The sequence below is a fragment of the Aureobasidium namibiae genome, assembly GCF_000721765.1.
Source record: "Aureobasidium namibiae CBS 147.97 unplaced genomic scaffold scaffold_4, whole genome shotgun sequence".
Taxonomy (NCBI): Eukaryota; Fungi; Ascomycota; class Dothideomycetes; order Dothideales; family Saccotheciaceae; genus Aureobasidium; species Aureobasidium namibiae.
Genome location: NW_013581205.1, coordinates 553,426 through 567,522, shown reverse-complemented (window position 1 = coordinate 567,522; position 14,097 = coordinate 553,426). Strand labels below are relative to the sequence as shown.

At 51.5% G+C, this 14,097-nt stretch overlaps 6 protein-coding genes across 6 annotated transcripts; 1 reads left to right on the top strand and 5 right to left on the bottom strand.

The window, feature by feature from the left end:
- Positions 1–192: 192 nt before the first annotated feature.
- Positions 193–1,065, top strand: M436DRAFT_21519 (uncharacterized protein; the record flags this gene model as incomplete). The annotated part of the gene is made up of 2 exons (XM_013573932.1): positions 193–423; positions 544–1,065. Coding segments are annotated over 2 exons (753 nt in total), but the record flags the coding sequence as incomplete, so codon positions are not given.
- A 1,446-nt stretch (positions 1,066–2,511) lies between these two features.
- On the bottom strand, positions 2,512–3,453 carry M436DRAFT_79816 (uncharacterized protein; the record flags this gene model as incomplete). The annotated part of the gene is made up of 1 exon (XM_013574403.1): positions 2,512–3,453. The coding sequence occupies one exon, from the start codon at positions 3,451–3,453 to the stop codon at positions 2,512–2,514; it is 942 nt and encodes a 313-aa protein (XP_013429857.1).
- A 316-nt stretch (positions 3,454–3,769) lies between these two features.
- Positions 3,770–4,260, bottom strand: M436DRAFT_79815 (uncharacterized protein; the record flags this gene model as incomplete). Its single annotated transcript, XM_013574402.1, has 2 exons — positions 3,770–4,060; positions 4,117–4,260. The coding sequence occupies 2 exons, from the start codon at positions 4,258–4,260 to the stop codon at positions 3,770–3,772; spliced, it is 435 nt and encodes a 144-aa protein (XP_013429856.1).
- Positions 4,261–4,562: 302 nt separating this feature from the next.
- Positions 4,563–6,314, bottom strand: M436DRAFT_70899 (uncharacterized protein; the record flags this gene model as incomplete). Its single annotated transcript, XM_013574305.1, has 3 exons — positions 4,563–4,830; positions 4,920–6,196; positions 6,264–6,314. 3 exons carry the CDS (start codon positions 6,312–6,314, stop codon positions 4,563–4,565), a joined length of 1,596 nt encoding a protein of 531 aa, XP_013429759.1.
- A 670-nt stretch (positions 6,315–6,984) lies between these two features.
- Positions 6,985–8,320, bottom strand: M436DRAFT_41392 (DUF676-domain-containing protein; the record flags this gene model as incomplete). The annotated part of the gene is made up of 2 exons (XM_013574063.1): positions 6,985–8,230; positions 8,289–8,320. The coding sequence occupies 2 exons, from the start codon at positions 8,318–8,320 to the stop codon at positions 6,985–6,987; spliced, it is 1,278 nt and encodes a 425-aa protein (XP_013429517.1).
- A 3,401-nt stretch (positions 8,321–11,721) lies between these two features.
- On the bottom strand, positions 11,722–13,098 carry M436DRAFT_22760 (WSC-domain-containing protein; the record flags this gene model as incomplete). The annotated part of the gene is made up of 1 exon (XM_013573935.1): positions 11,722–13,098. A coding segment is annotated over one exon (1,377 nt), but the record flags the coding sequence as incomplete, so codon positions are not given.
- Between the last annotated feature and the right edge of the window lie 999 nt (positions 13,099–14,097).

The window sequence follows — 14,097 nt, the reverse complement described above, 5'->3', positions numbered from 1 at the left end:
CCGAAGCATCGGGGTCCTGTTGTCGCTCTCTAGACTCTAAACGTTTCCTATACTATAATTACTCTCGCTCTTTACACTTTATTCCGCCGCCTTCATCTTGATTCTCTATATTGCTGGTCTACCAGCAGCACCATAAAGCTAGTTGGGCAATAGGAAATAGCTTCCAGAATGACGACCGATCACACAAGTCATGGATCGAGAGGTCTGACATGCGTCGTCGTAGCCATCGTCTCGACTTCTATCGCTTTTGTTGTTCTCGGCCTGAGACTCTTTACAAGGAGTATGATCGTTCGCAATGTCGGAGCCGAGGACTATGTTGTGCTAGTCGCTTTCGCGCTGTCCGTCGCACTTACAGCTCTGATCTGTGTCGAGGTGCAGCATGGGCAAGGTATGGCTTCACCACAAACCCTATTCAAGCCATCAGTCGTCTAATATCTCGTCTAGGTCGACACTACCCATCGGTATCTGTTGAAGAGATGAAACAATTAAACAAGGTAAGTCCCGTTGATCCTTCCGACATAATGGGTACTGACACATATCAAGGCGTTATGGGCCAGCGTTCCTGTTTACCAAGCCAGCTTGAGCTTGACCAAAATCTCGATCCTGCTTCAATACCGACGAGTCTTTGTTGGATCTGAGATTCAACGTATGATCACAGGTTCGATTGGAGTCATCTTTGTTTATGGACTATGGTCTGTTTTTAGTACTGCCTTCATGTGCACGCCAGTCGCATACTTCTGGGATCACAGCATCGGCGGCCACTGTCTGAGCCGTCTAGGCGTCTGGTTCGCCAATGCATCTCTAAACATCATCACTGATGTTGTTATATGCTTGATGCCAGTGCCCGTCCTGAACAAACTCCGACTACCCCGCAAGCAAAAATACGCCCTCATCGCCGTGTTCTGCCTGGGTCTTTTCGTCTGTCTGACATCCATCCTGCGCCTCAAAGCACTTTACGACATCTCCGTCTCCACAGATGTAACCTGGGACAACACTCCCGCAGCCTACTGGTCCTCCCTCGAATGCAACTTTTCCGTCGTCGCCGCTTGTCTACCGACTCTCCGCAAAACGATATCCCGCTTCTTCCCTCGCTTCTTCTCTTCGCATTCAGACCCGGACTCGGCTCATCGATACATACCTTCCCGCAAGCCCAAAACAAAGTCACGCACCAACAACGATACGAGCGGCTTTGCAAAGTTTGCCGTTACATCGCATGCCGCACGCGCAGACTGGGCGCAAGGATTGGCCTCCCAAAACGGCGCTGCACGAGACATGTCACACAAGATGGAGATGGAAACTATGAGAAACAAGACACGGACCAGTGCCGAGAGTGACAACGGTCTGACGATGGTGGACACCGAACCTGAAGACGGACGCATCAGAGTCATGACTACCATTGTAACTCGAGAGTTGACGTCCAAACCCTCCGACATGAGTTTATCTGTTGACCAGAGCTCAGCGGCCTCGAGTCCACAAGAGAGGCATCTCGTTTGATGGACTGGACCTTTCTCTTCGTGTCTTGTGTTTCCTTTGTCGTTCATTATACCCCTCACCACCACCACAGAAATGCTTTTGGCTGCTCTCTCTCCCTAATGACATTTTCAACAATCGCAATTCGTGCATTCTTCTTTGGCCCAGATCTCAAACTCACACGTCTTTCGCTATAACGCTTGGGGGTGAATATTGCTTCAACTCCTTTGACAGCTCATCCGAGCACTTCCGAGACCATTGTCTTGCTATCTGAGATCGACAGAACAGTATATAAGCACTACACCACCGAGGGCCCCTACGTCCGTAACCTGATCGTCTGTCCATCATGTCTTGCCATCATATCAAGAGGTCTCAGCCTTCATCAACCAAACTCCTGTCAATCACATCGATCCCGAAGCTACAACCCTGACACACCCTTACTCACTTCTTACGTAGAGCAAGTTTCCGATCAAGAGTCATGTACACGAGTCACTGCTCGTCATGTCCGGAGCCATTTTCCTTGCCCTTGTGATCGTGACTCGAGCGGAAACGCACGGACGAGTACATCTATCTCGTGCTGATAAGCATCTGAAGTGTGATATACAGGAACACGAACGAAAAGACAATATAGCACGTGTACATGTGTCTGAACCAGAGGACGCTGCAAACCGTTCGCAGAGTATTCCCAACAGCATCCAGCCTTTTTGCGACAAATTCCTAAGGATTGTGCTGTACGCTCGCCAACAAGCTTGTATAAACAACTTATCCTGCTTCAGACTTGCCTTGACACTTGGATCTGCTAGTCGTGCAACGTCAATCGCAGCATTGCACAATGACCTCGGAGTGTCGAGTCCGGCGGTCTCTGCCGTTGGCTCTCGGGATGCGGAGAGCTTGTCGATTGCATGGTGGAAGTTGATGACCTGAAATGTAGCTCTGAGACTGGATCCTAGAAGTCTGGTGTTTGCTTTAATTCACATCCGGCGGAGGCTCCTGAGAGCGATTCTGGAGCGAACGCAGTCTGAGAATCTCAGAACGACGACGTTATCTTCGGTTGGTTGGCACTACCTGAGGCGGGAAGTCTGCATGGCTGGATGCTGGATGATGTGCTTGTGTTGGTACAATAGCAACGGAAGCAGGATAATGCGATGGTACAGAAGCATTAGGCGGCGATGGACCATAAGAGCTAGCAGCATACGCTGGGGCACCAGCAACTTCATGCGATGGTGGCCCATAAGGACTAGCAGTGTACATGAAACCTTTTCTCGAACGCTCATCCTGTAGTCTCGCAACCCGGATTTCTCCTTGCGACTGTACGCGCAAGAGATCAAACAGCGCTTGGTGTGCAGTGCTTCTATCCGTCTCCTGGATCCTAAAAGAGGTGCGAAGGTGTTCCAACACGTCTGGATGTCTCAGTGCTGCCGTGGACAGAATCTGCTGTAGCTGAAATAGTTCCAACGAGGCGACTGATAGAGATATGTTGTTGAGCAGATCGACAGGGTGAGCGAGGTCTGTTGATGGAGGAGCCATAGTATTGGGCCCTTGCGTCTGAACAACCTGGGGGCTCATATAAGGGGCACTGTGTTGATTTGGAGCCAGAGGATCAAAACCTTGTGCTTGCATTGTTTGAGGACTGGCATAAGGATTGTTGATTTGGTTCGGAGCCTGATAAATAACGAGACCTTGCGTATCGCTTTGGATAGCAGTGCCAGGAATAGGCGGACGATCCGAGAGGCGCGGACGATGAGATGGAGGGTTACTGTGTCTAAATTCCGTACGACTGTTGTTCTCAAGACGGGCCATTTTCTTCGGAGGCTCGTCGTCTGTGAGATCGATCATATTCCGTGTTACGCCTAAGATCTTTGCAACGCGTACTTTCGCAGCTTCGTTTAGTCTGTCCTGCTCTTTGAGACTGAGCCTGTTCCCTTCTATGGGACTGGGCTTAGAAGCAGCAGATAGATTGAAGTTGTGCGATGAAAGGCTCATGAGCAATACTCATCATATTCAAATGCCAATGGGATGCTGTAACGGTTGATGCATGCTCAAGAATCACGACCAAGCTGGCTGAAACCCGCGTCAAGCGAGAGAACGTCGGCTTGACATCATTTTTTTCTTTTTTGTTTTTGGAAACTACTAGTGCGTCTATAAAATTATGAACAGCATACATATATATTTACATAAACACAACTCACTCGATTGTCGTGCGTACACCTTGGCTCTCAAGCTCATGTCTCAAGCAAAGCTCTACGCATTAGCAAGACGCTTCGAATCATCGCCAAAGGTCGTCAATGGTCCCAGCCTCTCAAGGTCTGTCATCCTCTCCCTTGGCCTCCAGATCGCTCTGTCTCAAGATCTTCACGACCCCCTCGCCAGCTGACTTGTCAACTTCCTGTCCATCTTTCCCAACAAGCACAGCATGCGGCTGGCCGTCTTCGCCAAGATTCATCGTGTTTCTGAGGTGACCCACGAATTTGAAGTGGACCGACGTGGTGCAGATCCAACGAATGCGGAATGGTGGTGAGCAAGGCCATTTTAGTTTCTTGCAGAAGCCTGGTTGGGGAACGCTTGGGGAGGGTGGGCTCGTCATGACGGCCTGGAAAGCGATTGTGTTAGAAGTACATAACGTCAGATGAAGAGAGGTTTGCTTACAGCCCCCTGGAAGGCCATGCTCTTGTTGACGCTGAAGAGCAGTACCACTGAGCGACAAGTATGGAAGGCATCAGTAAACAGCCGTGTATTTTTCTCCTGGGTTGCCCAGACGCCATCTCTTTGCGCTTCAGTAACATTTTGCATGTTCCACGACTTAATGATAAAGAATCGTTCTTGAACGGCTGCTTGAGTATCCAAGTTAGCGAGTATGCTCTGAATGCACGTGTGCTTCTTTTCAGCAATGGAACAATGTGACGGTAGGTAATAATATCAAGATGGGTAAAACAGAAAAGCATTTATTCGTGTTGGGCATGTGTTGAATATCCCCAAAACTCCTTGCTATCAAAAATGCTAATCATGCCGGAAGAACCCTTTTAGATCTTCCCAATAACCGCCGAGTGTTCAAATGAGTTGTGTATTTGTGCAAGAGCAGATCTGAAACAGGTTTATCTGTTGTATCTGTCTCTGGGGTTGGAAGACTTGTACCCACATTTGTTGTTAGAGAAGCCACCTTGGCCGATGGGCTGCTCGTTGACATCAGAGAACGAAGTGTTCCATCCATGGGAACGTGCAGACCAGTGTTCAGGAGATCTGGGAGTCCAGGATTCGCGACGGTTGACGCCGTTGTCATTAGGACGGAAGGCCTGACCACGAACAGAGATGGACTGGTGGGCAGGAGAAGCGTCAAAAGCAGAGCGTTGGCGATGGTCTGATCTGTCAGTGGTATAGTGAGATCTGTCATAGGGTTAGCTAGACTCCGGCAAGCCCTCCTTCAATCTGCATAGTTGCGCATGTCACTTTACCTCTGATCGGAATCACGTCTGGAAGCACTGGCGGACAGAGGCTTGTCGAACAAGTCATCTCTGGGCACAGCACGATCAGAGGTGTTCAAACGGCTCAACTTCTCACGATTGTTGTTCACTAGGAAAGACGGCGAGCGAGGACGCTTGGCTCCAGCAGAGGCAGGGTGAGAAGGTGTGGGACTGGCCTTGGGAACGGGAGCGGACTGCTCGTCTGTCGAAACCACAGCAGGGAGAGGTGGAGGTAGCATAAAGACAGCCGAGACAGCACGCGTGTAGTCCTTGGTGCTAGGGTCGTTAGCCGCAGCAGCCTCTTGACGTTCAAGCTCTGCAAATTCACGCTCCAGAGCACGTTTCTTTTCTTCAAGCACAGCACGCATCTTGTAGGTCTTGAGCTTTTGTTCGCGGAACGAAGTGTCGTGGAAGCCAGTGATCTGAAGCCAAAGATCGACGTCCTTGAAATACTCATCCTCTGAATCCTTAGGAAGTTCAGCCATCAAATCCGGATTGTGCTTGTGCATGGGTCCATTGGACACGGATCTCATGGATTTCGTTGCAATGGCGTCTTGATCAGCATTCATGTCAACGGGCTTGTCCTTGGGAGGCTGTTGTCCGGGCACAAGAGAAGCGAGATTAGTCTTCTGGCTGGTCAGAGTGATGGGCTTGTTCTTTTGATGGTTAGAAAGGTCTGGCGATTTGACAGTCGACGACGACTTATCGCTGTTTGCGATAGTCTGTTCAGCAGTATTGAATTGAGTATGAGAGACAGCGGGTGACTTGACTGGCTTGGTTGCATCAAGATTGGTCCCGGCGGCAGGCTTGTATGCAGGGTCACTTGTGTTGAGCTGCTCCATTGGGGCAGTTTTCTGTTGGGTCTTGGTCTCAGGTTGTGAGATTATAGCAGTTGCATGGCCTTCGGCCAAGAGAGCATCAACCGAGTTGGACTGGCTGAGCATCGAGGCAGCAGTCGGTCTGTTGTTCTTAGGATGATGTGGCTGAACGAGAGGCTTGGTATTCAACAGAGTAGGGTTCGGGTTGACGGCAGGGCTCTGAGGTCGGGATTGTGACTCTGTCTTGACGGGGACAGCATTGGTGTTGTTGATGGGATTCAAGGCGTCCTTGACAGGGGTTGCCTGACGGTTGGCAAGCAGCTTTGCGCGCAGTTCGTGGAGCTTGGCAGTGTTGACTTTGACGGTAGGATTGACGGGAGTGGTAGGGCCGTCGGGTCTCTGTGTTGTGCGCATTGCATTACCCATCGTGGTCGATGCAGGTGTAGATGGCTGTGAGAGCTTGAATCAGCGACTGACCAATGTACCATGCGAGGAGAGAAAGCGTAGGAGATCTCACTGCGTCGACCGTGACTGGTGGCTGAGACGACTCAACTGCATAGAAGTCCATGTCGTCGTCAACTTCAGAGCTCATGTGGCTGTCGCCGCTGTAGCCGCGCATGTCGGAAGAGTACATGTCCATGTCCAGACTGTATCCCTGATCAGGCGTATAGAACTCTTCTTCGTCCTCGTTCTCGTCTTCGTCCTCGTCCTCGTTGTCCTCGGGAACGTCTCCTGACGCACTGTTTGAAGAGGAGTCTGAAGGCTGTGAGTTTCGCTTGCGATACTGGAATGGAGAATAAAGCACGCGTGAGCCCGAGCGCACCCACACACGGCTCGGCCCGCTAGTGCCGACAACGGGGCGTTTAGCGTCAACGGGTCCGGGAGAGTCTCCTTCTATCGTCATCTTGGTGGTTGCACTGATTGTTTGTGTGCCTGTGGATAGTTGTTGATCGAGAAGCAGAATTTGTCTCACGATAAAGACTCATGAGGTATACAGCCTTGTTGAGCGCTGACCGCCAGTCGGCGGCCGCTTTAGCTCGGCATCCACCACCGCTATCGTGTGAAGGGATCCCTGCCTGTTTCCAGTTGTCTTTGGCTTACCACGCAGCAGGTTAGGGTGTCTACTTTTGACTACAACGATGTTTTCAACACATATACTTGAGAAGTAGCAGTATTGCAAAGTCTAACAAGGACCATCTAGAACAAAGGACTCTAAAATCTCAAGACGCGCACTATCTCTAAACCTCAAAATGCTTAACCCAATGCCCAACGACAATCTTGCCTTCACCAAAGCCCCAGCGATTGGTCCTTACGACGATGGCTGCGTGAGTATGGCGGACCTTGCTAATGTACACTGGATATTTCGTGAAGCCCACATCATCCAATCCTTGGATCATGTAAAATTGATCCGACGTGAGTGCAAGCGTAGGGAATTTCTCCTGTCCCTTGAACTGGCCACCAGTGTGCTCGGCCTTGGAGAAGCGCTCATCATCCTCCGACGGCGGCGTAGGTAGGAAGTCTTGTCCTTGGTCTGTGTTGAGACGTCTATAAACGCGCTCCTCGAGATTCTGGGCCTCTTCAAGGAGCGGATTGGCCCTGTACCGCTCAATCCCAAAAGCCGCGCCACCAGACTCGTGTAGGCGAACACGTTGGGCAGATCGAATATGTTGGATGCCACTATTAATGAGGAAAAGTACGCTGCCGACGGGAATGAGAATGGCGAGCAGGAAATAAAATGGAACAGCTGTGAGAGTAGACCAGCTTGTAGCTCTCACACGGGCCCAGAATCCGAGCGGGACTCGAGGCTTTGGGCGTACAGGCTCATCGGGCCGTAGCAAAACACCATCGTAGCCAGGTAATGGTTGCAGTTCGACAGCATCAAGATTGACAAAGGGATCCTTGTATGTGATACAACTGGTATAGTATACAACGCTGCGATCGTTGATGATGTTGCAGTACAGCGTACGATGTTTGAACTTGGCCAGACCTCGGATGAAGACACTGCTAGGGTCTGCCATGACGGTCAGAAGCGGACGACCTGTGTCGCGGAACGAATCGACGGTAAAGAGTTGGCGACCAGAGGTGCTCAAGGTACGGGCACCCAAAACGTTCCAGAGATAGTTGTGCGGACCGAGCAGAGGAGAGCGTACACCAAGATGTGGCGTTGCAAATGTAGTAAAGTTGACGGGCTGAATGCGATCGAAGTAGCCCTTTGAATATAGCAAGCCAATAACATAACGCGCGACCAGGCCGCCCAGCGAGTAGCCGACGATGCTTATCTTTGTGACCTTTTTGCCATCTTTCTCAAGTGTCTTGATCTCTTCCTCAACCTCATTGGTGGTACGTTCGCCTCCTAGTTCGATGCCATCGTAGGTAAAGTTGTTGGAGTTGCTCTTGGTGACGAGAACGTGTAGCTTGTCTTTGGGATGTTCGGCTTGGAGCGAATTGGCGAGGTTCTTCAGGTGCTTTGGATTGCCCCAAAGGCTGACAGCAATGTCAGCTACGCGACACGAGTATAGTAAGGAGAAAGAGGAGAGTCTACCCGTGGATCAGGATACACAGATGATCAGCCATGCCTAGTCCTTGGAGGTTGTCACCTCGATCTTTCAACGCGACTGCTATTTGTGTGGAGTTGCTATGAGAGCTGTGCGTCCATGATCTTCGAAAGACTCAAGAGTGCATACAAAGGGTGCTATGTAAGTAGAAGAAACAATTTAGTTGCCTGGGTTCCGTCCCTGAGTGGACGATGATGACGCGCGAGTTCAGCCTCTCGGCACGTCTGAAAGACCGACGGCACGGTTGCCGTGTGTTGCCGCTTCCACCTCGCCCAACTTTACTCTTTTGTCCAGGGATCCCGAGCTCGATAGCTGTTGACCCAGGAGAGTGAAGAGATTCCTCTCTACTCTTATAGAGACTTCGTCTGTGTCGCGAAAGGAAGCTACTGCTGCTTGTGCCAACGCTCCAAGTCTGAAGACCTGAAGACTCGGCATTCGCTGCTTCGCTCTCGTGGCTTGTGAAGTTCTCTCAAGTAAACTTCTTGTTCACTGACCACTTTCCTAACCTGGTCATGCTTTGAACCATTTCGCACTCACTCCATTCAGGTAATCATGTACGCATCCATCAAGTGTGTTTAAGCCACTAAATTCTTTTGCACACAAGCCCGTTCGCCTTTGTTTGGCAGTAATTGACACACCATGTTCTCAACCACTGGTCTGTTCAAGGGCATACCATGTCCCGAAGGCGAGAGATGCAACATAATTCATTGCATCTTTTCTCATGAGTTACGACCACAAGCCGTCGCTGTGTCTGAACAAAGCACAAGCAAGAAACGAAAATTGCCTGAAGACACTGAAGAGCCCGCAAAAGTGCCTGCCCCTTGTGTCACTGTCTCGTCTGGTAACGCAGCCAATGGTCATGCAACCCATAGCTCTGCTACCGTCAACCAACAAAAACCGACGACACCAGCTGCAGTCACACCTAAGATACCTGAGACTCTACAGAGGCCAGTAAGCCCTCCTCCTAAACCACCGACCGCATCATCCAAAACAGCCTCTGCCAGACCTGCTGTCAGAGAGTCCTTGAACCCTCGCATGATTCCTCATGATCCTGCTGGTCATGCAAAACGTACTCTGTTCCTCAAGCATCTCCATGCTCAGATGGAACGATTGAACAACGACGTGGCCAAGACTTCGCACGCTAAGAAGACTGCCTTGACTATGACGCCCGATGAGTTGATAAAGGTTGCTTTGGACGAAGAGGAGAAGACGGCACGAGAAAACCACAAAGTCTATGCCAACATCATCAAAAATCGTTTGGCAGCACTGAAAAAGATGGCTGTCAATGAGTGGATTGCTCATGTTCTCGCAAACATCCGTCCCGATCTACAGGAAAATCAAGTCAAGTTGCCACCACCGATCGATACTGGCTTACCTCTGGAATCGGAGCACATTGTTCTCCCTCACCTGATCACCGACCAGACATACCTAGCGCTCTATGGCTACGTACCTATACCACCGACTGATGAAGACATCGCCGAAGCCAAAGCTGGCGTAGCCGCCTCTCTAAACTATGAGGTATGCGATCGCTGCAAGTCTCGCTTCAGAGTGTTCGAGGAGCGCAGAGAAGAAGACGGTGCTCTGACGACCAACGGACCATGCAGATATCATTGGGCGAAGCCATTCACACCCAAACGTGAAAAGACGGACGCTATCAAAGGGCCAAAGGAAGCCATCTATCCATGCTGTCAGGAACTTCAAGGCACTCCGGGTTGCACACAATGCGAGACGCACGTCTTCAAGGTCAGCGAGGGCAAGCGACTTGCCTCGATTATGCCTTTCATCAATACTCCAGAAAATCTCAAACCTGCCAAAGGACCTGATGGCAAATTCCCAAAGGCAGTCACTTTTGATTGCGAGATGGGCTACACTGTGTGTGGACTCGAGCTGATTCGCTTGACTGCAGTGTCATGGCCCCAAGGTCATTGCCTGGTAGATGTCCTCGTGCGTCCTCAAGGCACCATCCTCGATCTCAACACTCGCTGGTCAGGTGTGACGCCAGAGATGTACAGCTCTGCGGTGCCATACGAGGAAAAGGTCGCTATGGATGCGCTACTGCCACCTCCACCACCTGGATCTTCCACGTCTCCAGTCCTTGATGGACCCACTGGTGGCCCACTACCCATTGTCTCAAGTCCAGCCGCCGCAAGAGATCTCCTATGCTCTTTCCTCACACCATCTACCCCACTGATTGGCCACGGTATCGAAAATGATCTCAACTCCACCCGCCTGTGCCATCCGACCATCATCGACACAATCATCCTTTTCCCGCACCCTCGAGGCTTACCGTTCCGCTTCGGCCTCAAAATGCTCACCAACCGCCACCTCAAGCGTGACATCCAGATGGGAGGAGCCGCTGGCCACGATTCCCTCGAGGACGCTCGCGCAACTGGAGATCTGGTCCGCTTTGCGGTAGGACAAAGATTCCAGAGACTACAGAGAGAGGGCTGGACTCTCAATGATGGTGTGCTAATGCCGCCTCTGCCTGGTGGACCTCCTCCTGTAGAGGAAACCAAAGCTCTGGGCGCGGGATCTGGGGATAAGAGACAAAGGATTGATGTCGAGCAGCAAGGTCCGGGCAAGAAACTCAGGGAAGGATAAACATGAAACGATGCATCTCACAGTCGCTTCAAGATCACAGAGTATTTGCTAGGCGGAGGAAAAGTTGATGGAACGATTGTCGTTTTCGGACAAAGATTCATGTATATTCTGGGTCAAAAACAACATCCTTATGCAGTGACACTATGGATGATGCTTTTCCCTAAAACCGTCCTATCTTCATCCTCAGCAAAAAAAGTAGGTCTTGGTGAGATCAAACACACAAGAAACGAAAGTAAAGAACGGTAAAAAATGTCATCAATCCCCCTTTGTCCAGTCAGTCCCATCTATATGATCCCCAAACCACCTGTTTAACCCCTGTCATCCCCATAAAGATTCGTTCATACAACAACAACAACAACAACAACAACAACAACAACAACAACAACAACAACAACAACAACAACATAGATTTTTTTTCGTCAAGAAGAAAAAAAGAAAAGTCACTTAATGGTGACGACCGGCCTTCAACTCAGCAAGATGGCGACGCACCTTACCGGCAGCAAGCTTGGCGGCAACCTCGGCCTTTTGACGGTCGGCTTCCTCCTCCCAAGCGACAGCAGCAGCGAAGCGTGCGTTCTTTGTTGCTGAAGCGGGGGCCTTTTGCTTGCGGTGGTTGGCCTTGGTGGAGGTGGAAGTTGAGGAAGAAGTTGAGGAAGAAGTCTTGGTGGTGGAGGTGGAAGAGGACTTTGAAGAGGTCTTGGAGGAGGTGATAAGGGTGGTTGCCGACTTGGTGCTTGAAGCGGCGGCATTACTGCTGTTGGAAGTGCTGGAGGAAGAAGCAGCGGCGGAAGAAGCAACGGCAGAAGAAGCGACAGAGACGGCGGCGCCACTGGGGCCGTTGTAGGCGTTGTTGGAGCAGCTGGAGAGACCGCTGCAGCTCTGGTAGATGGACAGAGCGCTGCCACCACCACAGTACTCGGAGCTGTCACCAGTGCAGGGAGTGAAGCAGTTTCCGAGAACGCCGGTGACGGGTGCACGGTCAGAGGCGAGTGTGTTGCCGCAGTAGCACTGAGATGCGTACTCGAGACCTGCGTAGGTGTATCCCTTACCGGAGCAGAAGGAAATGCACGACTCGATGGTCATGGAGTTGCTGCTGGTGGAAGCGGCGCTGAAGGTGCGGGTGCTCAAGCTATCTGTACCGCAACCGACGTACTGCCACTTGAGAGAAGAAGTAACGTCCTTGAAGTACTGCTGGTAAGCGCCAACAGTGGCGACCTTGCTGTTGGCAGTGACAGCACAAGTCTTGACAGAGGCGAGACCAGGGCCTTGTTGAACGGGGTTGCATCCGGGAAGAGCGTCGAGCATACCAGTAACCTGTTCGTCAACCTGAGGAGGAATGATACAGGCCTGGCTCTGCTTGGTGGTGAACAGGTCGAAGACAGGGCAGTCGGACAGAAGACCGCTATCGTTGGTGCACTCATCGACGGCCGACTGGAGAGTAGGAACGTCCCAACCGTTGATGAAGTCACCGTGGAATCCGAAGCCAGTGGGGTCACCTTGAGCAAAGACGAAAGGCTGTCCGCTGCCGTACCACATGTTGCCAAAGTCACCGACGTTGTAGTTGACCTCGTAGAAGATGGAAACCAGGTGGACGGGGTGAGAATCGGGGCACTTGCCGCTGTCGTAGCTACCACCGATGGGGTACGACATGTGTGACTTGTGGTCGGCGGAATCAAGGTTGACACCGTCCCAGCATGAGGGGAAGAAGACCTGGGCACGGAGACCGTCAGGGCAGTTCTTGGTAGGAAGACCGTCGGTGGTGCTGGAACCGCCGCTGTAGTCGAGGCAAACGAAGCTGACAGCCTCAGACTCAAAGTCGTCGGTGTGGTTGCGCTTGAAGGGGTTACCGGCGAGCATACGGAAGCCCTCGGGGAAAGCCTTGAGCTTGTCGTTGTTGGGACCACCACGCTGGAGATAGTAAACGGTCATACCGCCATAGATACCAGTACCGTCGCCAGATTGGTGAACGTTCTCGAAAGAACCATTCTGGTGCTGGTAGTAGAGAGAAGGGGTCCAGTAGTTGGAGAGATCCTGCTTGATGGGGCAAGAGGAGCAGCTTGAAGAGCGAGCATCGGCATAGTCCATCTCGAACTTGAAGCCATTGCCACCAGAAATGGTGTGGACGTGACCGGAAACCTGGCCAGGGGAAACGATAGGGTCGGCACGCTCGGTGACAATACGACCAGGGCAGGGCATACGGAAGAAAGCAGCAGCAGGTGCAGCGAGAGCGGCAGCCAGGCCGAGAACCTTGGTGGAAGTGTACATTGTAAAGTTGGATACGGAGATTTGAAAATGAAGGGATAAAGCGAGGATATCAAATCCTGAGAGGAGGGAAGGTCGAAAGAGTGTGAATGAAGGGAAGTGATGAATGAATGACTAGCCCAAGCAAGGACTTGTGTTAAAGAAAGAATAGGTCACAGACCTAGAAGGTATAACGAAGACAAGAGATGATCGGGACAGACGAATGTAAGACACGGGGGAGGAAGGCTTGATACATATAGGAGTCGAAGTAGTTGAGGAGGGCGCACTTTGAGTTTCAGGCCTTGAACCGTGCCCCTACAGGGAAGGTGAGGGAGAGCACGCGGCGGGAAAAAAGTGACAGCGTGGATCTCAGAGATTGCAGGGAGTCCAGAGCGCCAGCAGCGCCATTTCCGCTGTACAGTACCCACTTGATTAGATGCATCGATCAAGTGTAACTGGGGACCGCCGCGCTTCCGAAAGGATCAGAGACGACAGTTTGGCGCCCGCTCCAGCTTGACCAGATGATTGTTTCACAATTGCGCCATATCGTTCGAAACCGCTTTGCTAACATGAGCTGGACATGGTGGAATTGGTGTTTTGCTTGTGTAGAGGGAGTCAGGGGCACAACAACCCCAAGGAGGGAAAGAGCAAACGTTGACGAGCCAGCAAGCAGCCGGGGGTGGGGCATTCGGCTTACCGCCGCATCTTTGAATTCTGGTTCTTCATTTCCCATCACAACTGCCAGTTGCCGTCGACTCCAGATGCTGCAGAATGCATGCAGGACCGGGGACCCGGAGTACATGTCGTTCATCGCGCGGACATGCCGTCTGGCTTTCGCTTTCGCGCAGTCGAGCGAGCTGAGTTTTGCTTCGCAGTGGATCTGAGAGAGATGAAGATCCCCACCTCCATCAAAGACTGTCGGGTATCTGTACGCGACTGTACAGCCAGATTGAC